Here is a 24,724-nt window from a genome sequence, read left to right as displayed (position 1 = left end):
TTTCTTCTCATCTGAAGCAAGAATCAAACGCACCTCAATAAATATACAACAAGATCAGGCATTGTATGACTTGAGGATATTAAGAGAGAAGATTTTAATAGAGGAAGTAATTTATTAGAATACGATAAAACCATCCAAGATTTTAAAAGGCTGAATTAGAAATTGAATTGTTAAGTAATCAGATTAGAAATAAAACTTCTTAATATCGTATAATGTTTTACTGTCTGTGTTCTATAACACCACAAGCTCTGCAAATATTATACAATATTGCAGTAGCTTCAATAACATGGCATGTAGTAGTCAGTTTTGCTGCCATATTTTTAGACAGACATGAAATATTATTTTCCAAGCATCTTAAGGCCACAAGCTACTGATAAATAGCTGGCACTAGAAGTCCTCTTGCGGTTATTTTGTCTAGGTCCTCATTTAGCAGTGGCACGAGTATAAAAAGTAACATATCTTTTGAAAACCAGTAGAGTCGCCTAATTCATCCGAACTGTAATAATCAAAATGGTTTTGGAAAACCCATATCACTTTTCTTGTAATATTCATTGTTCTTGTCGTATTGATATAATTATCATATTTTTCTGCACTAATTTAATCCATTGTAAAAAGACGCTGCGTGTATCACAAACAGTAAACTCTAACACCGAAAAATATTTAAAAACATGTAATATAAAAACATAAAAATATATTATAAACCTCGTGACATAATGATCTATTGTCACTGACAATAGTTAAACAGCTAGCAGGCTACCTTAGCTGTGCGTTCATTTTAATGGACGCATAGTACTAGCCGTCACTCAAGTATTGTTTATGAATTAGTTTTACGGGTCCTGTGCGCTCGCGCGTTCGATCCGACAGGGTATTACGATGATTTAATAGAACGCACAAGTAACATTACTATGGTCCGGCAACAGCGATTAGCTAATGAAACTGTTAAGCAGATTAACTATTAACAGATTAACTCAATGAAGACGGACGGATTTATCGGTGGTCAGTCGTATCAATATAATATTCTTTAGCAAAACGAGGATAACTAGCAGAATAAAAACAGTAAGCTCGTTTATAATAATTTATGACAAATACGCGGGGCACTCACACGGAAGCCTTTTTTATATGGGACCGCGCAGGTAACTACCGCAGTTTCAGCCCTTTCTTTCCTAAAGAAGAGAAAGTCCACTAAAAAAATGTAATCTAAAATATTTTTCTCAAATGGGTACAATTGACTGTTATTTTTATGTAGGTACTTTAATTTGGCTGAATTGTAACTTGCAATGTCTAATTGTTTAAGCAACACTGTAATTAGGCCCAGCTCCACTTGTCCATTGCGTTTCGACGATGTAGTTATTATAGTTACTGACAGATTAGAATTTTGCTTCTAAAAACTGATTCTTCCTTCTTCAATTTTATTTTCTGATTTTTTTTATGAAGTACACTACTGTTGCCCAAAAGGCTAGTTCTTAAATAAAATTAAACTATTGCAAGCTGGCAACATCGAATTGTTAATGTCAAACTTATGAACAGCGACGCCGTGTCGTCTTTGCTTGTTTTTCTTTGCAATAATTTAACAGTTTGAGACGAAATTGAATAAATATCTTTAGATATCTGAGTATTTTTGTGACTAATATTATAAGTTAGTGCATCATCATGGCGACGATAGGTCCAAAGAAGGATGGAGGGCCTAATATCGAATTTTTTCAGTCACCGGAATCTCTAACACAATTTGACCAGATCCGCGTTTGGTTACAGAAAAATTGCAAAAAGGTAATGAAACGAACCAACTCCATACCGAATTCTAATCCTATTCCTATTAATTTGTTTATAAGTTTGTTATTTACCACTTGGATAATGCAGGCAGCTTCAGTGTGCAGTCATAGTTTTGTGTGACCAGTACAATCAAAACATTTAGGAACCTTTCTGCTTTAGGTTTTGTCAGATTTACTACTCCATGCAAACTATTTATTACTTGTATAGGCCATTCTATATATAAATTACTTCTACATCATTTTGTAAAGAATAATATTTGTTTTCCAGCATGTGCAGACAGACCCACCTACAAAAGAGGGCTTGGCCCAGCTAGTGATACAGCTCATCCAGTATCAAGAGAATAAATTAGGAAAAAATGCTTCTGACCCTCCATTTTTGAGGCTTCCGGTGAGTTTTATGTTTCCTATTGTAATGTTTTCTTGTTCACTACTTAGATTCCCGTGTATAATAGTTATGATATAGGTTATCTGCATATTTCTTTAAAATAGTTATAACATTAGGGGGCTTTTCCACCAGAAATATGCTATATAGCTATGCTATGGCGATTTAATAGCTAATCTGCCCTTAAAACAACCCACTGACCCTAAGTTGTGAAACTAAGTGACCGTTTCCATTGATACTAAGCTATGTAGTTGTGTGTGGAAGATGCGCAGCTCGCATCAATAGTAGGGAAGCTATCCATAGCAAGCATCTCTAGTGGTAAAGCAGCCTTAACCCTAGTTAAAGCTACACATAGAATTAGTATTAAATATTAAGAAATGACAGTGCTCATTTCTTAATATTTAATACTAATTCTATGTTTAACATTACAAACTTTTATCGAGTACTAATTACTTAGAAGAATGTAAATGCTATATTTTTTCATTTCTCACAGATTCTTTTTGTCCTTTTTGTATAAATTTCCACTGTCATCATCATTATCAACAGTCTATAAGTGGCCACTGCTGACGGCCTCTTCTCACACACGGTAGGTTTGAGCATTAAATTGCCATGCTTGCTTAATGCGGGTTGGCAATTTCAAACTTATAATTAGAAATTATAAGCGCAGGTTTCCTCACAATGTTCATTTGTCAGTGGTGTCTAAATAATCTTAAAAAAGTACATATATTATATAACTCGGAAATAGTCACATTGGTATTTGGAGTTGGTAGGTTTCGAACCCGCACTCTCATGCAAGAGACACGGACGTCATAAATCTCTGGGCCATTACTTTCCACTGTGCCCAATTTTATTGACATCATTGTAGTCTCAAAAGATTTCCAATCCTTACATAGGAATTCATGATACAGATAGGTATGTGACTACAGTAAAAAAAAAAAAACTACAATTACTTATGTAAAAATGTAACTAGATAAAATAACATTTTAATAAAACAATAAAACTAAAAAGTTGCAGCATTAGCAAAAACAAATTGATTTTCAGGCAGTCCTTTAGCTCCAGTGCCTTCAATGGCGAATAGGGAGCCGGCTTCAGGTTGCGCATTCAGCTCCGCTTGAGACAGGCCCACCTTGCTGGTTGTCACGAAAAGTGTAGATAGATCATGTCCCCCCCACATCACTGATGTTACTTTTGAAACTGGCAGCCTGTGCTGTTCCAAAAGTTTACCAGCTCTGGAGTCAATCTTTATTACCTGCAATAAAAGTAAACAGTGTTTAATTTACTTAAGATAAAGTCACATGTTTATTATTTTTAGACCATATTTTATTTTTAAAGTTGTTGCCTCTTACTAGTGATTCCTCCTGTTTCGTGGGTATGTTTACAAACATACAATTTCACATACACATGACCCCAAACTCAAAACAATTTCTAGATCTGACCTTTGTCAGTTGGGGTTGGGTTCCCGCACAGAGCAACTCTTTAGTTACATGTTGCGAAGCAGCCGGTTGCCCAGCCACAGCTTTAACCATGCAGTCACAACATTTGTATTGTGTAAATACTATTATTTATTACGTTTTTACAAATAAATATGCATTTCATATTAACTTAAAAATATCTGTACCTTCCATCCATTAAAGCAGGCTACCCATAGGTTACCATCACTGTCGATTGTCATCCCATCTGGTAGCCCTGTCACATTATTGGCTTGGAAACTGAACAGTGTCCTTCTGTTGCCTGGAATTTAAAAACTTGTTAACTTTTTTTTTGTTTGCACTGAACACATATGAATAGTTAGTGTTTATACATAGATGAGGCATGAACTGGATGTGAACTTCAGAATTCACTCTATTATTCCTCTGTTTTTCTTCTACTTTTTTTAAATTATCTATGGTGGTAATCAAATGATCAATATGAATCAAAATTGATTTAGTAGACGAGTTTAGTCCGGGGTTTCGGACTACCTAGCGGGTTTACCGAGGCTCCAACTCGAAAAGCAGGAGTAGAAACAGGGTAGTTTTTAGTCAGTAGAGTCTGACACCACCTCTCGCCTCGCCCAAGGCGGGAGAAGGAAGACATAAAAACCGAAATAGTTGGTTAGAACAACACGTCACACTTACGAATGGATCCTTCTTCGAGATCAAAATCGAATACGTCAATGTTTCTAGTTGGAGTGTCTATGTAGAACATGAACTTTTTGTCGGCAGTCCACGCCATGCCGTTTGACACGGTGACGGGACGAACCTTTTCCATCGGGTCGTTATAATTGTGCTCGTCCATTAAATATAGAGTTCCTTGGTCTTTGTCCACGATGTTATCTACTTCCTTGCCCATTGTACCTGGAAGTTAATAAAATAGCATTTTACGACATTAATGCCACCTTTATTGAAGGTTTTTACGATATCTGCAATTTAAATGATACTTTTCCTCAAAAAATCCTCTATGTATTCTCTGATTTTCTTTCATAAGACACATCAAACACATCGGAATGAAGCATCAGAGTGAACTTTAATATGATATATCTTAAAGACTACATACCAAACCAAAGCCTTCCTTTAGCGTCGACCTTGCCGTCGTTACACCTGTTATCTGGCAGACCCAGGTCCACAACGCTCAGTAGTCTGAGAGAACTGTCATTTTCGAACGTGTCCCATGGTAAGAAGTAAAGTTCCGACCTTACAGATACCAAAATCAGCTTCGGATAGTCCTTTACAGTCACAACTAGTGACACTGGTCCGTATCCTGGAATTTGTTTTTTTTTTAATTTTTAAATGTGAAGAATTTACATTGTCTGGCAGATTTTATCTAAAGCTGGAGGCACTAGGACTGTATCCTGTGTTGTTACAAAAACACATAGCATTTAGACTTAAGAATTTGTTTAGCAGACGAATAGTAAATCTAATAACGACGAATATAATACAGTTTTCAATGTTGCTCCTGGCAGATCTGTTATCTAAATCGGTTGGAAATATTTTTGCACTGCTTGTGAACTTACCAATAGTTTTAGAGGTGATATTAGATGTTTCTGCGTCGAATCTGTACACCTGCTGTCCTTGTATGTCGACCCAATAGAGAGCATTCTCTGCGGTTGACCAATGAGGTCCCTCGAAGTGTATGCCACCTCTCTGTACCTATTTTAATAATTGTTAATTTTAATCAAAAGTAAATATTTTATTTTAAAACTGTACTAAAAGCCTACTACAGTAATAGAGTATTAAATAATGATGACAGAATTATCGTCAGCAGCAAAACATCCAGTGTTAAACAATGGTCTTCCTTTAAAAGGTGCAAAGAAATCGCCAGTCCCTACGTTTGGCATACGGGTTGCTCATGCTCAGGTTTAGGACCGCAGCTAGGAAGAAGAACTACCAAATACTTTTTTTTTGAGGTGGGAAAATATTCCTATGGCTTCTCTTGCCTTAGGTGAGGCGAGAGGAAGTGTCAGACTTGCGTGCTGACTAAAAACCACCCCGTTCCTATTCCTGCTTTGAGCCGGAGCCCCGGTAAACTGTTACGTTGTGCGCAGTTTGAGCGTCTATTAATATTTCAAATCAAATACAATTTTATCATAATCAGATATCGAAGCTAACATTTTTAGTTTCGCTATTCCAAAAGGACAGAATGTTGCACTTAAATTCCTTATTCCATTATTATAAATTCCTTAATTTCTCACGCCTTTTAAAATTGGATTGGATGTTAAGTGGAATACCGGCTCGCTAAATTAACTATGGTACTTAGATACGAGCGAATTTCAAAATTAAAAATAGCAGTTCGCTCGCATGATCTGTAGTAGTTTTGCGAGTTTATATACCTACCTAGTTTCACAATACATATTGCATTTTGTACATTTTATTATACACTTACACACATTTAAGAAAAAGAAATTCGTCCACAGAATATAATTTGGGCATTATAGTACTGAAATGGCAAAAATGTAATTAAATTTGTTCCATAATATTCTTTCCTAAGCATTATCTTAAACTGTATTTTAGGTATGGTTTAGAAACAACAACTTGATGATTAAGTGCGGATGAGTTTTTTCTGTATATTACGTAGGATTTTTTATGAGACTGTTTCAAAGGCAATAAGTACGTCTTCAATCTAAGCAAATGTGTTTAAGAAATCCATTACCTATACACCCGAATATAGTTCCATCTCTGTCTGCTATAAAGAATTTGTAGCGATAGAACTAATTTTGAGAGCGTCTTAAAAATTTAGTATTTGATCATTTTAAAGTAATTAATAACTATTATGAATAGGTCAATCCAGCCAGCAGCTAGCCATAATCTAAGTCTGTGATGTGTATATTTTAATTATCAATTGAGAAATGAAATAGATAAATAATGTGTAATGTCATCATTCCTTTTGTACTATCCTTTATATAAATGTTTAACAATAAGTGGCAGCGGATAAAATAAGATTTTTATTTTTGTACTAGGTATTTTTATACGCTGTTTACCTATTTTTTTGCCTATAGGAGCTTTACTACTGTTCGTAAGCACACGTTGGAGAATGGAAAACTACATACTTATCATCTGTGTCATCATCATCTTCATCTAAATTGTCTGCTGTGTCGTGGATGCGTGTTAAAAACGTATAATTAATTTCACATAGGTACCCATGATACGCATCACACTTGGATCTACAACTCGTTCTATTGAAAGCAATATTTTATTCTTAATAAACAATCATACAGCGAATGAGGCAGCGGTTGATAACGGTAATAAAAACCTTAATTAAATATAGATCACTTTAGAACCGTTTATTTAGAAATTGTACGAAAATACTTTAAATTACTTACATTTTTAATAAGCGGTGTCGTAGCTTGGTATGCGAAACAGTTGACAAATAATATGGTGAGGATAAATTCTCTGATTATCATGGTGATAGTTAGTGGCTTGACATGTAACAACTAGAATCTAACGACGTTGGTTCACTGTCACCGAGTGCTGGGCCGCGGCCGTCTCGCGCGGCATTCACTCGCCGTCTCGCAGCCCCACCGTGCCACTGCCGCTACAACCGGTCACTTGATCTTGAACAAGTGAATGCGGTGCTGTTGATCCACACTTAACACTTAGCATATTATTAATTTTTTTACATAACATTGCTACTACGAGTTTTTGAATTGTAATGGCTAGGAAGTTAGGAAGTAAACAGAGTACCTAAAGAATTAATAAATAATCAAGTCTATTTTACTTATAAGAGTAAATCTAAAGGCAGAGACAGCTAAAAGTCTGTATAGTAAAGATATTGACACTCATGTTTTGCTCTGAATTTCATTCGGTAATAGGAATTTAACACGGAAACCGATCTTCGAAGTTACCAGACGCATTTACGGATGTCTCAAAAAGGCTTTTTATTTCTATCTAAACTAGCTTCCATTCATGTTTTGTTTTTTAATACTAAGTTATGTTTTTTGTTCGACTTTCTTTAGTTTATCCGTCCGATTCACATAGTTAATTAATTTAGGAAGGTCGTGGTCTGTAATGTTGTGTCACGGCTCAGCAGGCGCGATTCCGCGGAAGTGTGACCTTACACAAGGTAAAACTATTATGTGCCATCTTAGGGAATTTCTTCAGCTCTTTTTTATGTCTAGACACTAATTTTGTGTACCATTTTTTACTTGATAACAAGAGAGACAAGAACAATCTATTTGCATTGTTTATTTAGTTTTAGAAAAGCTTCACCCGACCTGTTTATCAGTATATAAAAGTAGGTTACGGAAAGTGTATCACCTTCATGAGCATAATTGCTATTAATTTGTAATTTCCTGTAACCTTAGGTGGGTTTAATGGTACCTAGAACTAATATCAACTATCCTATGTGTACGACATATCCTGTCGTGTTGAATGTTATCTAATCAATGCCACTTCCTTCATTTAAGTACGAGTTGCCCTTCTTACTTGACTAAGTTTTCTTTATTATTTGTACTTTCAAAGTTATGTAATGAACAGTCTACGCAGTTGGTACGAAATCTTGTAGCTACTGTTATTGCAGAAAAGTGATTTCCCTTTGTGGTGTTACCGAAAATTGTTTCTTGGAATTGATTAAGATACCTGAGATTTTTTAGATCCCAAGAGATAAATGGGACACCTATCAATGGCGACTTCCATTTATAAGATTTAATATTTGTTATGTAATAGCAAAATATGCAAAGTTGTTAAATCGTGTTATAGGTTGCCATTTAAGGTTTTCTAATGTGTTCATTGAAGTATGAAAAACCTTAATTTCGCGATACCTAAACACTAGTTTATAATGAAAGTAATATGTCACCCGATAGTAACGTCACTACCTAAGTACCTAATAGATAACCTCTTTATTTTAATTGATCTATTAATTATTTTGATAAATACATGTTTGACGCGAAACATGTATTGTCTTAGTGATATTTCGTGTAAGTTTGGATCATTTGAATGGTTAAAAGGATAGTCAAAAAGAGAAAATTAAATTAGCACCAGCTTGTAACTGCCCCAATGTTGAGCAGAACCTTCTCACGTTGACAAAGAATGATCATTAATATTAATGATATTAAAAATATAATTATTGAAAATTTGCTTCTTATGAGAAATACAAGCACTACTTAAAACTAAATATAAAAATTATGTTTAACTAACATTTACATTATTTACTCAGGTGTTATACGAATGAGTTAAAAACTAAATAATATTTTGTAAGTTTGACTGAAAAACAAGTATATTTTCAGCCATAGTAAACATTAAATAAAGATGAGGATAAGTAATTAATTTAAGTACCACATTGACACATAAATATAATATAATTCATAAATTAACACATTACCGTCTAGATAATTCTATATACCGATCGGAACTGTAATTTTGCATTGCCAAATGATCCATTGTCCACCAATTGCCAATTGTTACCAAATATGGTGTACAATGTATCATAGCCATAGCTCCTAAAGAGTGTGATCATGAACTTGCTGTGGTACAAGTATCGTTATCTATTTCTTATGTACGTATTGTTATAGAGGAAGTAAACAGTAGCACACCTTCATAGGAATTTACTTTGATAGATTGTGATATTGTGATAGGTCATTCATAGACAGTCTGAGTTTGATGGACAATATTCTGTTTTGACGTTTCGTATAGTAGGTATGGGTTAATTTGCTTTGACTTAGGCTCTCTAAATCATTAACCGAAAGACGTCCACTGCTGTTTGTTCAACCATCTTCCCCAGAGGCTAATAATAGTAATGTTCAGTTCGCCAAACCGAACAAAAACATGTTACTTGTTGATCAATTTTTTATAAGCATTTGACTTAGTGAATAATTTGTTTCCAGATGAAAGTGTTCATGGACATGAAGCCAGGCGGCTCCCTGTGCACGGTGCTCGCCACCATGTTCCGCTTCAAGTCGGAGCAGCGGTGGCGCAAGTTCGACTTCCAGGTCGGTAAGGTATGCACTACCCCGCACGCCGCCTCGCTCACCGCCAGACCGCAGCCCCCGCCGCCCCGCAGACCTTGCCCCGCACCACGCGGCTCTATAACAATGCATCACTTGTTCTCTAACCACATGCATCTGATCTTTATAATAATACTTTATAATAATAAGTAGCCCTATTCGCATCTTGAGTAAGGGTGTGACAACCTTTTATGCGATCCAGACTAGCACAAGACGTACTCTAATCAAAAAACCGTCAATGGATTTTCGACTTTGTAACAGAAATAAGTTCAAAATCTATTAAATAAAGACAGATTGCTGTAGTTTGATCTAGTAGCATCACTATATTAAGGAGTGGATGCTTAAGTAGTTTGTCTTAAACAGAGATGCCGTCATAGTATGCTCCAAATTTGAAACCACTGGGATCGTGACTGGCTTATAAAACTATAATTGATTAACAAGTATATAAATATAACTTGTTATGAGACTTGTAAAACTTATTGATTTTATTCCTTAATAATCAGTATCAGATGTATGTTGTTACGAGCACAAATGCACGAAATGAAATGAGGGTACTATTAACATAAAGGTACAAAAGATAATTAAGCAAATCAACTTTTTAAATTCCTTTTTGTTTCCTAAATATTTTAGTTTAATTTTCAATTTAAATAACGTGAGTAAAGTACTTTAAGATTCGGCTTTCTTACGAAGTTTAGTTGTTGAAGCAAACGATTTGATTATGTTGCACAGTTTATGATAATTTCTGTTTAGTGATGTGTTGTTATTGATCACAGTCTCCGTAGATGACACACACGGGATCTATAGAGTAACACTAGACGAACTTCTCTTAGCTTGAAGGTAGCAGTTCCCAATGTTCCATATACTTGTACCATTTCATGCAAGGGCCATTGTCGAGTCTTCTGGGATTGTTGTACTATGGTTGTACTCTGTGTGTAAATAACGGGCATTTCCAATAACACGTTCTTGTGTGTGTTTGTGTGATTAATAACCTTAACTCCTTACATTATGTCTGTTATGTCACTAATACAACTGGGTCGTTGATCACCTTTATCTGTTTGTTGTTGCATGTCTTAAGTCATTTTCTATACAACCTGGGATTTTTTTACCTTTTGTGTCAAAATTTGTTTGTTTTATATTTGTTTTTTTTTATTGTTGTTATAAATTTTAAAGATTACTATTTGCAATTCTTATTTAATTGTCAAATTCTTTAACATTGTAAGAGCTCATTTTTAACTATAAATTAAGAAAAATAATAAGTTTAAATTCAGATCTCTTAAATAATTAAAGTAAACTTCAGCACAGATATTAAAGTTCATCCACCTCTATTAAGATCACCATCTAACATTGAACTTGTTTCTGGTCCCCTCCCCCACTCCTACCTTTCCAGAATCCTTCGCGTAAGGACCTGAACGTGCAGATGATGATGGAGATCGAGTCCTCGTTGCTCGGCGCTGAAGTCATCCGCTCGCCCTGCGTCTTTATACGACCCGACGTCGACAAGGCCACCGCCAACAAAGTCAAGGATATCGTTGGTAACCACCAAGGAGAGATATGCGGTAAGTGGAGTTATGGACTAATTAATTGTCATTCAACAATGTTTGAACTCGTTTTTAAACGCTGTCATTTCGTACTATCGTAGAACGTAGAATTTGTCCAAGATATCAAACACATTAGTAGTATAACTACTTATGTTTGTAACTATTTCTAAATGCCTATACTCAATTGCGATAGCGTTAGACACTCGTAAACAAAGAGAGGTTGTCAGTACGTAGTTCAATATACGTCATAATAATTAATTATATTTTTGTATAAACGTTAAGAATAATTTTCTTGTTGCCTTGTATTTTGTATGATTTATTTATATAAGGAGGAAACTTGTAGATACGCCATTAATTTTATGTATTATTTGATAACAGAAGTTGTTAGTTTTTAGAAAAATAAATTTCATTTACCTATCCAACTGTTTAGTACTTACCTACCAATGATAAAATTTATGTAAATAGGTAAACGTAACGTATTATTAAACGCATCTATGAGGCAGTAGAAAATCTTAGTGTGAGGCAACGTTTTTATATAAAAAAAATATTTAGTATAGGCATATAGGCTTCTTTTCTTCTAATCTTATTATCGAAATCAAATCATAATTGATGTAACACGTGCTACTATATTATGTGGTGCAGAGGACGAGGAGGACGCGACGCACATCGTGTACCCGACCGTGGACCCGCTGGAAGAGGAGTACGCGCGCCCCGTGTTCCGGCGCGGGAACCATGTGCTCGTGCACTGGTACTACCTGCCCGACAGCCACGACACTTGGGCACAAGCTGACCTACCCGTATGTATACTATCCTCAGCAACAATTTACTTTTTTTATGTAATAAGCCGGTAAACGAGCTGACGGATCACCTGGTGGTAAACAATCGCCGCCGCTCATGGACACCCGAAACAACAGAGGCGTTGCAAGTACGTTACCGGCCTTTTTGGGGGTTATGAAATCAAGGATTATTGGGGAGTCAGGATTGGGAAGAGGGGGTAATTGGGCCACCGGTAATCTCAATCACACAACGCAAGCGTTGTTTCACGTTGGTTTTCTGTGAGGTCGTGGTATCACTCCGGTCGAGCCGGCCCATTCGTGCCGGACGCATGGCTCTTCTACACTTACAGTTACTAGTTACCATCTTATTACTAGTAAACTAGTTACCATATATTTATATTGGTTTATTGTTGTTTGTTGGTGGAAGGTTTTTTTAAGAGATTTCCGAAGATTGTGTTTAATTGAAAGAAATAATACGCGTGTGTGTGCAGGTGGACGTCCCAGAGACAGTGAGCTGGGACTGCAACCGGTCGGAGCCGTGGCGCGTGTCGGCGTCCTGGGCGCTCGACCTGCCGCAGTACAACGAGTGGATGAACGAGGAGGACTACGAGGTCGACTCCAACGGCAAGAAGAAGGTAATCAGAATATATTAATCTATATATTAATACGTGATGCAAAAACTTTGGACCCCTTTTTAAGAAAATTGCGCAGACGTAGGAGCATAAACGACCACTAGTATATAATAATTGTAAGACACACTTATTGCTAGTGATGTCATTGACACTTGTGTAAAAATGGTAACAGCTTCCAAAACTTTAATAATTTAATTTAATTATTTAGCTTGTTTGTAGTCCGAAAATGCGTTTTCTAATAAAACTACATATTTATCTGTTGGTCAGTTCCGTTTAATTTGTTTCAAACTGTCCATCATAAAGGAATAGAAACAACTTTTTAAAAGTGGTAAATTAAAAATGAGTGCAATATGCATATTAACACGGTGTATTTCTTCCAGATCCACAAGCTGCGTCTGTCAGTGGATGATCTGATCCCGGGAGCTGAACCTTCGAGCAAGTCCAAGAAAGGCAGCAAGAGGAAGCGATCTCCATCACCACCGCCACAGAAACATGGCAAGAGAAAGAGGTAATTTGTTACTAATTTTCGTGTATAAAATAACATTATTTGCCCAACGCATTTGTATTTTGCGCAACTTTACGTTATTTAGCGCAAAATGTTGAATGTTGTGCACATAATCAAAATTATTTATTTTGTTGCATAGTCGCATAACCAAACGCCGCGAGAATGACGTGGACGAAGAGGAAGACAACGCGTCCCGAGATAACACTGACGCTGTACCTACTCCAGAGAATGAAAGAGCTGCCGAGAGTGAGTATTTCATTCATATTACTGTGCACATTGGGTCCGTATTCCTATTATTTTTGAACATTAGCAAAGCATAGATCGGGTTTTGAAATTGACTGTTTAGTTAGCCACGTATATGTGAACCCAGAAATCGAATACAAAGATTTATCGCAGCTGATTTTGGTATAATTAAATTTGACGCTCCATAGTGCATTGGTGAGGTCTAGAATTACAATAAACGTTTTTCCCGCAGCGAGCGCGGCGCCCAGCAGCGTGGCGGGCGGCGCGGAGGGCGCCAGCGAGGCCCCCGCAACGCCCGCACCGCCGCTCGACGCGCACGACGACTCGCAGGGCAAGCACTCCGACTCCAACACGCAGGTATTGGGGGACTTTAGCTAGTTACGTTATATATGAAACGGACTTTGTTCGTAGGAAGACAGAAGAAAAGACATACTTTTTACTTATTTCATGCTCAAACTGGTTTCTAAACCCTTGATCAATAAGATATTAAACAACAATTTTATTCTTTCAACTCTTCAAAAATACACCACTTTTCATTGTAGGCTAGTTAGCTAGTCTTAAATCGTATGTAGTAAAATTCGAAACCATTACCATTTTCCAAGTACAATCAAATGTCCAATACATAAGAAAATTAGTCGCAACGGTGAATACTAACACAATATCGTTGTACATTCTCAGGAAATGTTAACTAAAGAGGAGTTGGAAGACAACGTGACGGACCAGACGCACCACATCGTAGTGCCGTCGTACTCCGCGTGGTTCGACTACAACTCCATACACACCATCGAGAAGAGAGCCCTGCCGGAGTTCTTCAACGGAAAGAACAAGTCCAAGACTCCTGAGATATATCTCGCTTACAGGTAGGAGATATGTTTATTTATTAAAACTTCAAGTTTATTTATATGTGTACTTAACGTTACCTTCTACCACTAAAACATTTTTGTCAAACAGAGATGAGTCAATCGTATTATCAAATATAACTATGTACTTAACCACCTACCTGAAATCACACCGTCTCAGCCTAAATTACACAAAAACTTAAGAAATTATGCAATATAACCTTCCTTTTATACCCATTGGCGAAAACAATATTCGTGCAATCACAAATATTTATTAGGTACAATTTATAACCACTGTCGGACGAACCGTTCCATGCTCGCGTCTCCGTAGACGAGGCCGTACTGTTCTTTTATGTTAAATATCGTCACCTTTGTATCAAAACATTCTAGATTGTATAGTTTATAATGTAACCTTTCAGAAACTTCATGATCGACACGTACCGGCTGAACCCGACGGAGTACCTGACGAGCACGGCGTGCCGCCGCAACCTGGCCGGCGACGTCTGCGCCATCATGCGCGTGCACGGCTTCCTCGAGCAGTGGGGACTCATCAACTACCAGGTCTTATAATCTTTTCAGCACTTTTTTACATTATGTACATACTTCTAATAATTTTTTGGCAAAAACTGAAATAGATCTACAAAATGGGACATTCCGTATAAATATTAAAATGTGATTTTGATCAAAAAGTTTTATTCCCAAGGTTTAAATTCGATCGTAAATGTAACATCTGCTTTTGGATCTGCGAGCATATACTCACAGCCTGGTAATTATTTTAGAGTTCTTGCTATTCTGGAGACAACCAAAATGACTTATAATGATCTCTACAAGCCAAAAATCGAGATCCTGGAGACTCCGGGATTATCGCCAGTAAATATTTTTTCTTCATATTTTTATATCCTAATGTTAACGTTTGTTGTGTATCCCCAGTTGGAGGCGGAGTCCCGTCCGACGGCGATGGGTCCCCCGCCGACGTCCCACTTCCACGTCCTGTCGGACACTCCGTCCGGCCTGCAGCCACTCGTCACGCGGCCCACGCAGCCTAGACCCGGTATGTTTTTATTTATTACTTTTATATTTACTTACTATACTCAGTGGACTTTTTATACATGAAATATTGTTTTACGCGGTGTTCATGTGATTGAACTTACTAAATGTGTATTGTGAAACTGATTGAAAATAAGTTAGCATTGACTGTGTGTCTTTCATGTTTCAACATAAATAAATCTACATTTTGGAATGGGCAAAAACTAATAAACCACAGACACCATTGGACTTTCAAAAGAGAGAGACTTATGAAATGATATTGAAATAATATGTAATCTGATTGCAGCGGAGAACGTGCCTAAAGTGGAGCCAGGCCTTCCCAACGGTGCGGAGGCAGGAGCTGGAGCTGCGCCCCCGGCCGCGCCTGTCAAGCCTGAACCGGCACTCGAACTCGGCACCGCACCCGGACTCAAACTCGACCAGGTACGTAACTTAAGACTGTATAATATGATGTTTTTTATTCGGTATTTACTATTTATCAGTCTAATGTTTGAGCCAGGAAAGTATAGTCTTTTCATATGAAAAATTAGAAATATCTATCTTTATTTCCAATTAGTCACGTAATTTCTAGTAATGTTACAATGTCATAACTTTACATTATTAAATATACAACCTTATATTTTGTTTATATTAAACATCAATATAGTTTATTTAAAAAATCTTTAAAAGCTTGGCCTTATTATTCACAACCTGGCTTGGTTTGTGATATATTGACAAAAACGTGAATAATATATAGTTTGACGTCGACTGCGTATATTCCAGTACCGCTGCGGGTCAGCCAGCGGCGGGCGCGGGCGCGCCTGGACGGAGCAGGAGACGCTGCTACTGCTGGAGGCGCTGGAGCTGCACCGCGACGACTGGAACCGCGTCGCGGCACACGTCGGGTCACGGACGCAGGACGAGTGCATCCTGCACTTCCTGCGCCTGCCCATCGAGGAGCCCTACCTGCACGATGCCACCGCCGGTACCTACTCCCACTTGTACTAATTACACAGGCACTACATCTGCCGTGTCTATCAAAATAACTCTGACGAGCAAAACTCTCAACCTAAGTTGTACCATTCAACAATAACTCACTAAGCGATGGCTCTATTTGCTAAAACAAATTCACAACATTCCGATAACTATTTCAATGATCGATTAGTCACATGTGGGACTGTTTCAAGTTAATTTTTGATATAACACGATACTGTTTCCATCGCAGGTGGCGTGCTAGGACCTTTAGCCTACCAGCCGATTCCATTCAGCAAGACAGGCAACCCAGTGATGAGCACCGTGGCCTTCCTCGCCTCCGTCGTGGATCCGCGCATCGCCTCCAGAGCCACCAAGGCGGCTATGGAGGAGTTCGCGGCTATCAAGGTAAGATCATATTCAAATTTATGAAATGAGTGCAATTAGTTGGTTATACTTTTCCTCTTTTCTAACATCTTTTTATACGTATTGGATAGTAGGTGCTTTCGCACGATTTACTACGCTATAAAATATATTAGCCTCTGGTTTATCTGACCACCAGAGCATAATAATATGAAATGTACTAGACTGTGTTCAAGAATCGTTCTATCTCAAAACTACATAAGGATCCATTCGGGAGTTTTTAGAGCATCGGCGCATATTTTTGTTTTGCTGCAGACTGAATCGTTTGTCGTTTAGAGTTGGTTGAAGCGGAGCCAGTTGGCTCAGTAGGTTGATGTAATTGACAATTTGAAACATTCGTGCGGCAGGACGAGGTCCCGGCGGCCATGATGGAGGCGCACGTGAAGGCGGCGGGCGCGCACGGCCCGGCCGCCGCGCTGGCCGCCACCGGCATCGCCGGCACCGCGCCAGACCTCTCGCCCAGCGGTACACACACACAACATTTTATTACAATAATACTTTATTCTTATCTATAACGCAGAGTCCCAAAGGAGAATGAGCAAGAAATTTATTTGTTGTTCTTTAAAATGTTAATACTCATGTCTTGATGTATGATTTTTCTTCTTGTTTAAATTATTCTTCTTGACTCAACTTCAACTATCACTAATACAAACTTAAAACACAAACTTTACAAATTGTGTATTCTTATACTCCACCCAAGAACATGAACAATGAATAATTTCTGAATACTTAAATACTATACAGCTGAAGCGAAGAAGGAGGGCTCATCAGACATCAAGGCGGAACCTATGGAGGTGGAAGAAGGCGAGTCCAAGGTGAAGGACGAGCCGCAGGAGGCGCCCGCCGCGCCCGACGCTGACAAGGAACCCAAGGAGGAACCCGCGGCGCAGGCTGGTAAGGAATACATACAATACAATGCAACAGAATAGTGATAATGGGTGAGACCATTGAGACCGCGTCACGGTATGGGGGTATGGTCTCATTAGAGACTGGTTCAGTCACAGGAGGTTTACAGTGTTCTTCTAGTGTATGTCTGCAAATACAATTTGTTCCCTCACATAGTTTGATGCCTATCTATACAATCAAAGTAATACCTATGCCTGTGACGAATAAATTAAGTTTTTACCTTAAATAATTAAGCTTGGCTGAATAATGTAAATGGACTAATGGTGTGAAATTAGCAAATATTTTATTAACCTGTAAGACTTGCAATATTACCAGTTCCAACTGCAAAAATCTTGATAAATGTATCAATCTATATTTATCTACATGTAACAGGTACAGAAAAAACGGAAGCTCCAACGACAGTGGACGCGAAGCTGCAGTCTGCGGCCGCGGCCGCGCTGGCCGCCGCCGCCGTGAAGGCCAAGCATCTCGCCGGCGTCGAGGAGAGGAAGATCAAGTCGCTCGTCGCGCTGCTCGTCGAGACGCAGATGAAGAAGCTAGAGATCAAACTCAGGCATTTCGAGGAACTTGAAGCCACCATGGAGAGGGAACGAGAAGGTAAATTAATAATACTTGACTTATAAATTATTATCTTTGTAAGGTTAGGTAGCAATTTTTATACTTCGTGCATAATAAATCCTATGTACTATTCGTGAAGTGTATGTAGAACAAAATTATGTTCTTTTTGTTTAAGAATCTATATAATTTGCTGTTGAGGAATCTATATAAAATGCTTTTGAAGCGATCTCTTACCTAGAAAACTGAGTTATTGCAATTCAGTAATATTAAATTTGATCCCCGGTTTTACATACTTTATATCCTGTTCTTGAACTTCAGCAAAGACAACCTACTTTAGTGACTATCTTCATATTAAAATTCGATATGTTAGTATTTAGAAAGAAAACAAAGCACTTAATCTTAATGTTTATTCAGGTTTGGAGTACCAACGACAACAACTAATTCAGGAGCGACAACAGTTCCACTTGGAGCAGCTCAAGGCGGCAGAGTTCCGTGCCAGGCATCAAGCACACCAGAGGTAACATAATAATCAGCTCTCATTTACCTGACCATTGTACTAGAGTTTGAAAGTAACTATATCGCATCTTAAATGGTATGTGCATCATATCGTTACGTAAAAACTAGAAGAATTTAAATAAATTGAATCAAGATATGTGTCTCTTTGAATACGGTCAGTAAAGACTATTTTGACTATGGGTCAAAATAGTCTTTACGTAACTTCCGCTCTGACTCCGACAAGTATATTACCACGCCATCGTACATAGTAACATTATAGTTTGAAAGAAACCACTACTATACCCTATGCGCTCTAACAAGGTGCGGCTGACAGATTCAGTAACGTTTCGTATCACTCTTGAAAGTTGCTGCGATTTAAAAATTATTCCTTAGTATTTTAACTGTATCACATTCGTATTATGTTAAATCATTCGGAAGTGTAGTTAATTAAGTTAATACCAACCGGAATGTTCTAGTCTTTAAATAAAATCTAATGTAATGAAAAATAAAGTGAAGTGTTATGCGTATAACGTAAATCCATAGTCGTGTTTAGTGATGGGATGTACTGCTACGATGGATAGGTAGTCGATGTTTTTTTAGAATATAAAACGAAAATCGTGTGTCGTTCAATTATCACTCTTAAAAAACCTTTAATTATGTGGGTAAATCTACTGTAGACGCGGCTCTCTCTGCCCGAACCACAGTGACTTTATCAGAGCACAAATATATAGTAGACAGTTCCGGCGCCTTTGATAATGCGTGGTGGTACTTAATCTGAAAGATCGTGGTTGCTTCAGTAACATATACAAACTAATATACACTTATATTCTTCACGGTTCTGTAAAACTGAAACTCTGAAACACCTCAGGGCTCGGTCATAAAATATTTATTTTGACAAGTATATACACGTAGTTACACTACACAACTAAATAACACACACATTTAATAAAAAAATTAAAGAGAATTAAATGTATGCTGCGAGTATCGATAGCGATAAAAAAAGATTTTTCTAATGTCCATCCCTAAAGAGAGACGTCAACGTCATACTGGCATCTGTCAGCCGCACCTTGTTATAGCGCAAAGGGTATAGTACATTATATTTTTACACTTTAAAGCTGATTTTAAGTATCAATTGTATTGTAATTCATATCGTCGCGATTTCCTAAAGCACGGTACAACGGTTCCGGTCACACTATAGCAACAAACACACTACAACAGCTTACAATTGAGTTTCTGAGTGTTTACAAATAAACGGAAACCTACAATAGCCTTGATAGCACACATTTCGTTTTGTTCCCTGCAATAGTGTATTCTAACGTTTTTAGGTAATTGGGACTCAGTACTTTTTTGTTTTGTTTGTTGTACTAGACGGAAATGTTGTACTCGTTTTATTTTCGTTGCGAGATTTAATAATTATTTGTTAGGGATTTAGGCAGGAAAATTTTGTATGTTGCTATTCATGCTCTAGGAGAACTAATTTAGTTGGCAGAATATGATACTTTTTGCTAAGTCATAATTATTTTTGCTGGTTTCAAGTAAACTATATTAAAATGTTGACCATTGACATGTCATTGTTTGTGCGCAGGTTACAAGCAGAGAGTGGTGCAGCTGGCGCAGTGCCAGGCGTGGGCGCGGTGGGCGGGCCGGGCCCGGGGCCGGCCGTGGGCCCGGCGGGGGCGCAGCCCGGGGTGCCGGCGGCGGCGCCCGAGCCCGCGCCCGAGGCTGCGCCCCCCAGCCACGCCTAGCTGCGCCTCTACGCACACCCTTAGCCCTTAAGCATATATTAGCATAAGTAGACTTCAACTTTATTGTATAGAGTTACATGTGAACGAGTGATCTGTATGAACGCGAACCTCGGATGTGGTGTAAGATCGATGTATTGAAGTATTCGTAATTATTTAATTGTAAGTGTACGTGTAGGAGTATATCGCCGCTATCAAATAAAACACTTCGGGTAATGCCATTGTTTCAGTTGACGCCGTCATTTTGTCCCGCGTTATCGACCCCCGCGAACTGTTTACGTTCACTTCTTGTCTGAAAAAAATTGTCGTATCATTTTATTGCTTTGACATGTTTTGGAAACATTTGATTCACAGTTGTACAGAAAACAATCTTAGGTGCAGTACTGCACGGAAATACCGTAAAATAAATTTATATTAATTTAATTGAGATCTAAATAAATAATGTTTTTGATCATTGCTTTGATTTGTATAATTTATCACTCGGCCGCCGCCGACACCCAGGAGGTGCAGGAATCCCAACAATACTATAGGATCTCTATGGTGAGTACATATCCAACTTGTAAGGTTACAAATTAAATTATTGAGAAGCTCTTATAATTACGATTTAAGTGCACCGTAAGATTGTCTTTACATTTCATCTAACAAAAAATACTCTATCTCAACACCGACTTGTGAATAAAACATTTAAAAATCAATCAGAAGCATCTTTTAAGTATACATAAATTAAATATAAGATATTAAACACATTTATGCCCTCTGGAATAACATTTTTATAGGCGAGCCAAAACGCCAAACAGTAACTATAATTTTAGCCAACAATTTAGTAAACCATAATATCCAATAATACTATATACTAAACCTCGTGGTCAGAGTACCCAAGATATTCCCATAAGTTGATCCATACCATTGATCGACATTAGGTATCATCACATGAGAACCCCGGCAGTCCCGCCCTGTTCGTGCACGGAGAGAGTCCCGTGTGGGACCCCGAGCTGCAGAGTCTGTACTTCGTCGACGTTCGCGACAGTAACGTGCATCGACTCGACTACGTGTCCGGCAAGATTTATACTAAACATATCAGTAAGTAGTATTTTAAAAGAGATTTAACTTGTATAATGATGGCAAATCTACTTTATCATCATAGATACGAAAGGTAAGGAATAACCTAATTTAGCAATGTTGAACACCATGTAACTTAAAACAGCTAGTTACCTAGCTGTATCTAATAGACTGCCTCATTCCCTGCGGGTTCGATTCCCTGGTCGGGTAAAGCATTACTGGGCTTTTTTCGGTGTAAATTTCTCAGTAGTGCCCAGTATATGGCAATAGGCTCGCCTCCTATTACATGGGACTTATAACGCAAATGGTGAAAAATATTGGTGTATATTGTATAGCGGCATTACGTACCGTAATGTGCACCTCTGCCTACCCCTTCGGGAATAAATGGCGTGACCTTGCGTCAAGTATCTAATTTGTGGAGCTGAAGATGGAGGTTAGTTGCGTGCTCAGGAGAGACTTATGTCCAGCAGTGGACGGAAATGGGTTGATGCTGATTATAGTCTAATTTGTAACAAAGTAATTAAAGAGATCATCAAGCCGAGTGTTAATATCTTCTGATTTATTTCGTTGCGGGTTCCAAGACAGTCATTCATGTCCCTGAGACGCGCCGGACTTCAGTGTTCCGATGTTTTCATGGTTGTATCTACTGTAGATCCTGGCTTACAGAAGTTGCAGTGGTACGGGAGATTATAGTGGGCTTGGCCCTAATACAAAAAGCCGAGTGTTGCTTTACCATGTTTATTTGCAGACTACGGTGAAGTGAACGTGGTGTCCCTGGTAGCGAGCTCCCACCGGCTACTGATAGCCGTGCGCTCCTCGCTGTACCTGCTCGACTGGGCCATCGCTGGCGACGCAGCACTAAGGCTGCTGACTACTGTCGACGTCGGTCTACCTGACAATGTTATCAGTGAAGGAAAACCCGACGCTGAAGGGAGGTTTTGGACAGGTAGCTGGAGCATCCATTTAAACTTTTAGATCTTTTTGTTTCGTTGCTTTAGATCGATTGGTATCTTCGCAATTGTTTACACTGGTTGACGGTGTCGGTTTGCTTCTCAAGCTCTTGGAAAACTATAGTAAAGCATAAGACTACTATAAACACCAAAATTAGTCACATAGCCAAGTTATAAAAGAAAAAAAAAATCAATGAACTGTAATCGCTAAATTATACATCCACCTTTATCTAGTGTTACATTTTGCTACTTTAGCGACAAATATGCATAAAAAGACTAATGACTGTTGATGAAGCGAAAGAGGTGTGAAAAAAATCATAGCAACTGGTGTTCCATTATCTCTGCCTACTCCCATGGGAAACAGACGTGAGTTTATGTATGTATGTATGTACATGTTGCTACATATCGTTGAACAGGTACAAGAGGCCCGCAAACAGGTGACGACGTGGTGCCGGACAAGGCGACGTTCTACAGCGTGGAACAAGAACGGTTCACGCAACCCCGCATCCAACTGCGGCCGGTCTCCGTCTCGAACGGCATCGTCTGGTCCCTCAACAATACAGTGCTGTACTACATCGACTCGCCCACGCAGAAAATTGAAGCCTTCGATTTTGATCTACAAAGAGGAGACTTGTGTATGTATTTTTAAAGTTTTAAATGGCTTCCGATAGATTTTTCTAGAGTTGTACCTAGTAGCTAAATAATTTTAAATATTGTATTGAAGTTTTTTGCAACTCGTACAAACAGTTTGAATCTTTGATATAAAGGTATTATTGAGCCTTATGGTAGTCTGGTATTGGACAAACAGTGAAGGAAGTCGAATCAATCATTCTATCATAAATTTTTATTTAACCCATTTCACGCGTCGCTCGGCTCAGTGATTTTGAGCCTAACCGTAAAATCACTCAAATATTATTTTCAGTTTCTCCTTATCTACATCAGCAGCATCTATGTACTCTTTACAAACCCAATAACGTAGAAAATTTGCCTTTAAGCGTTAGCACCAAAGTCAAAGTCAATGCATTTATTTCAATTAATCCTAATTAAGGCACTTTTGAAACGTCAAATTGAATTGTCCGTCAGTCTGTCTGTCAGTGAAGCTAGGCGCTCGTTCCAAAGTGTTGCTTCGAATGGAGAAGAACGAGCAAGAAACTCCATAACTCCACCTAATACTTTATTGTTCTGCAGCTGGCAGAAGGACGGTGATAGACATAACGACCATCGGGTACGAGGACGCGATCCCTTACGGCATGACCATCGACAGCAGCGGGAACCTGTGGATAGCGCTCATGTTTGGCGGCACTGTGAGTATAAACTATTGCCCTATAAAACTAGCTCAGTGTTCACCCGGGTTACCGGGGCTACGGCTCGAAAAGCAGGAGTAGAAATGGGGTGGTTTTTAGTCAGTAAGAGTCTACTCCCTCTTGCCTCGCCTAAGGCGGGAGAAGTCATTGGATGATTTCCCCCCTCAAAAAAAGCTCTGTGTTTCCCAAAGATTGTTCTTGTAATTTGTACACTGCCATTTCGAGACGCACTTATCACTTTTAAACCTAAGCTGGTTCCATTAGGTAAAATAAAACAAGAACACTAGTAAGTGATAAAAAATTAAAGATTTCTTTTTGTTTTTAAAATACGACAACAATTTATGGATCACACAAAGAGTTGCTCCGTACGGGAATCAAACCCTACACTTGGGGCGGCAGTCAGTTGCCCAGACACCACACCAAACGTGCAGCCAATAAAACATTATTATTACTTAATTGAAATACCTTTTCCTTCATTCACAGGTATTACACGTGGACCCAGACACAAGACAATTAGTATTCGGGTACAAGTTACCCGTGTCCCGAGTGACGTCAGTGTGTTGGGGCGGGCCCAACCTGGACGAGTTGTTCGTGACGACTGCTCGAGACAACTTGGATGCCGCTGCGGAGCCGCTAGGGGGCGCTATATTCACGATACGAGGCACTGGAAGTCGTGGCGTCGAACCTCATACCTTCCGATTCGATAACGCAGATTTTTACTGATCAAATTTGTATTTAAGATTAAATAAAGTAGTATTTTTGTATATGAGATTTTTTATTTCAATCAGAACAAGTTCTCCTTATTTAACATAGCACACAAATCAAACAAAGTTATCTAAATCTATTAGTTAAACACATTTTATTGCTGACACGATACGATAATTTCTCTTACAACATAAGCCACGTACAAACTTCTACCTACAACTGTTAATGCCAATGCGTTGGCTGATTACCAGTAACTTTCTAATAATAAAAAGTGATAACATTTTTGCAGTAAACTAAATAACTTTGTAAAAATGTCACTTATAGTTAAATACTCTAACGCCACTAATTTTAAGATGCTCTCAAGAATAGTTCTAAGGCCGATACAAATTCTTTATAAAATGACAAAGACTACAAATTTTGTACCAATTCCGTTACATTAGTTGATTCTACACATTAACTTAGCAACTACTACAGTTACACAGTAGG

General features: G+C 38.3%; 3 protein-coding genes across 4 annotated transcripts; 2 read left to right on the top strand and 1 right to left on the bottom strand.

The window, feature by feature from the left end:
* Positions 1–1,504: 1,504 nt before the first annotated feature.
* LOC118278285 (SWI/SNF complex subunit SMARCC2) lies at positions 1,505–20,678 on the top strand. Of its 2 annotated transcripts, none has more exons than XM_035597512.2 (20): positions 1,505–1,767; positions 2,038–2,157; positions 9,446–9,550; positions 10,953–11,121; positions 11,746–11,900; positions 12,371–12,514; positions 12,892–13,019; positions 13,156–13,262; positions 13,492–13,616; positions 13,938–14,119; positions 14,518–14,659; positions 15,029–15,149; positions 15,432–15,568; positions 15,908–16,109; positions 16,350–16,504; positions 16,867–16,984; positions 17,264–17,413; positions 17,798–18,022; positions 18,398–18,500; positions 20,064–20,678. In XM_035597512.2, exons 1-20 carry the CDS (start codon positions 1,651–1,653, stop codon positions 20,221–20,223), a joined length of 2,865 nt encoding a protein of 954 aa, XP_035453405.1. In that variant the 5' UTR covers positions 1,505–1,650; the 3' UTR covers positions 20,224–20,678. The 2 variants fall into 2 exon arrangements, with proteins under 2 accessions (XP_035453405.1, XP_035453403.1); XM_035597510.2 differs by having other exon boundaries at positions 9,446–9,559.
* On the bottom strand, positions 3,098–7,174 carry LOC118278294 (regucalcin). The gene is made up of 6 exons (XM_035597524.2): positions 6,947–7,174; positions 5,141–5,276; positions 4,684–4,887; positions 4,266–4,484; positions 3,770–3,882; positions 3,098–3,400 (listed from the first exon to the last, which is right to left on the bottom strand). The coding sequence occupies exons 1-6, from the start codon at positions 7,025–7,027 to the stop codon at positions 3,152–3,154; spliced, it is 1,002 nt and encodes a 333-aa protein (XP_035453417.2). The 5' UTR covers positions 7,028–7,174; the 3' UTR covers positions 3,098–3,151.
* LOC118278293 (regucalcin-like) lies at positions 20,618–24,297 on the top strand. Its single transcript, XM_035597523.2, has 6 exons — positions 20,618–20,760; positions 21,141–21,300; positions 22,028–22,225; positions 22,646–22,864; positions 23,418–23,533; positions 24,017–24,297. Exons 1-6 carry the CDS (start codon positions 20,662–20,664, stop codon positions 24,254–24,256), a joined length of 1,032 nt encoding a protein of 343 aa, XP_035453416.2. The 5' UTR covers positions 20,618–20,661; the 3' UTR covers positions 24,257–24,297.
* The last annotated feature ends 427 nt before the right edge of the window (positions 24,298–24,724 follow it).

Source organism: Spodoptera frugiperda, chromosome 18 (assembly GCF_023101765.2).
Source record: "Spodoptera frugiperda isolate SF20-4 chromosome 18, AGI-APGP_CSIRO_Sfru_2.0, whole genome shotgun sequence".
In the NCBI taxonomy this organism is placed as follows: Eukaryota; Metazoa; Arthropoda; class Insecta; order Lepidoptera; family Noctuidae; genus Spodoptera; species Spodoptera frugiperda.
This window is presented reverse-complemented; position numbering and strand designations above follow the sequence as displayed.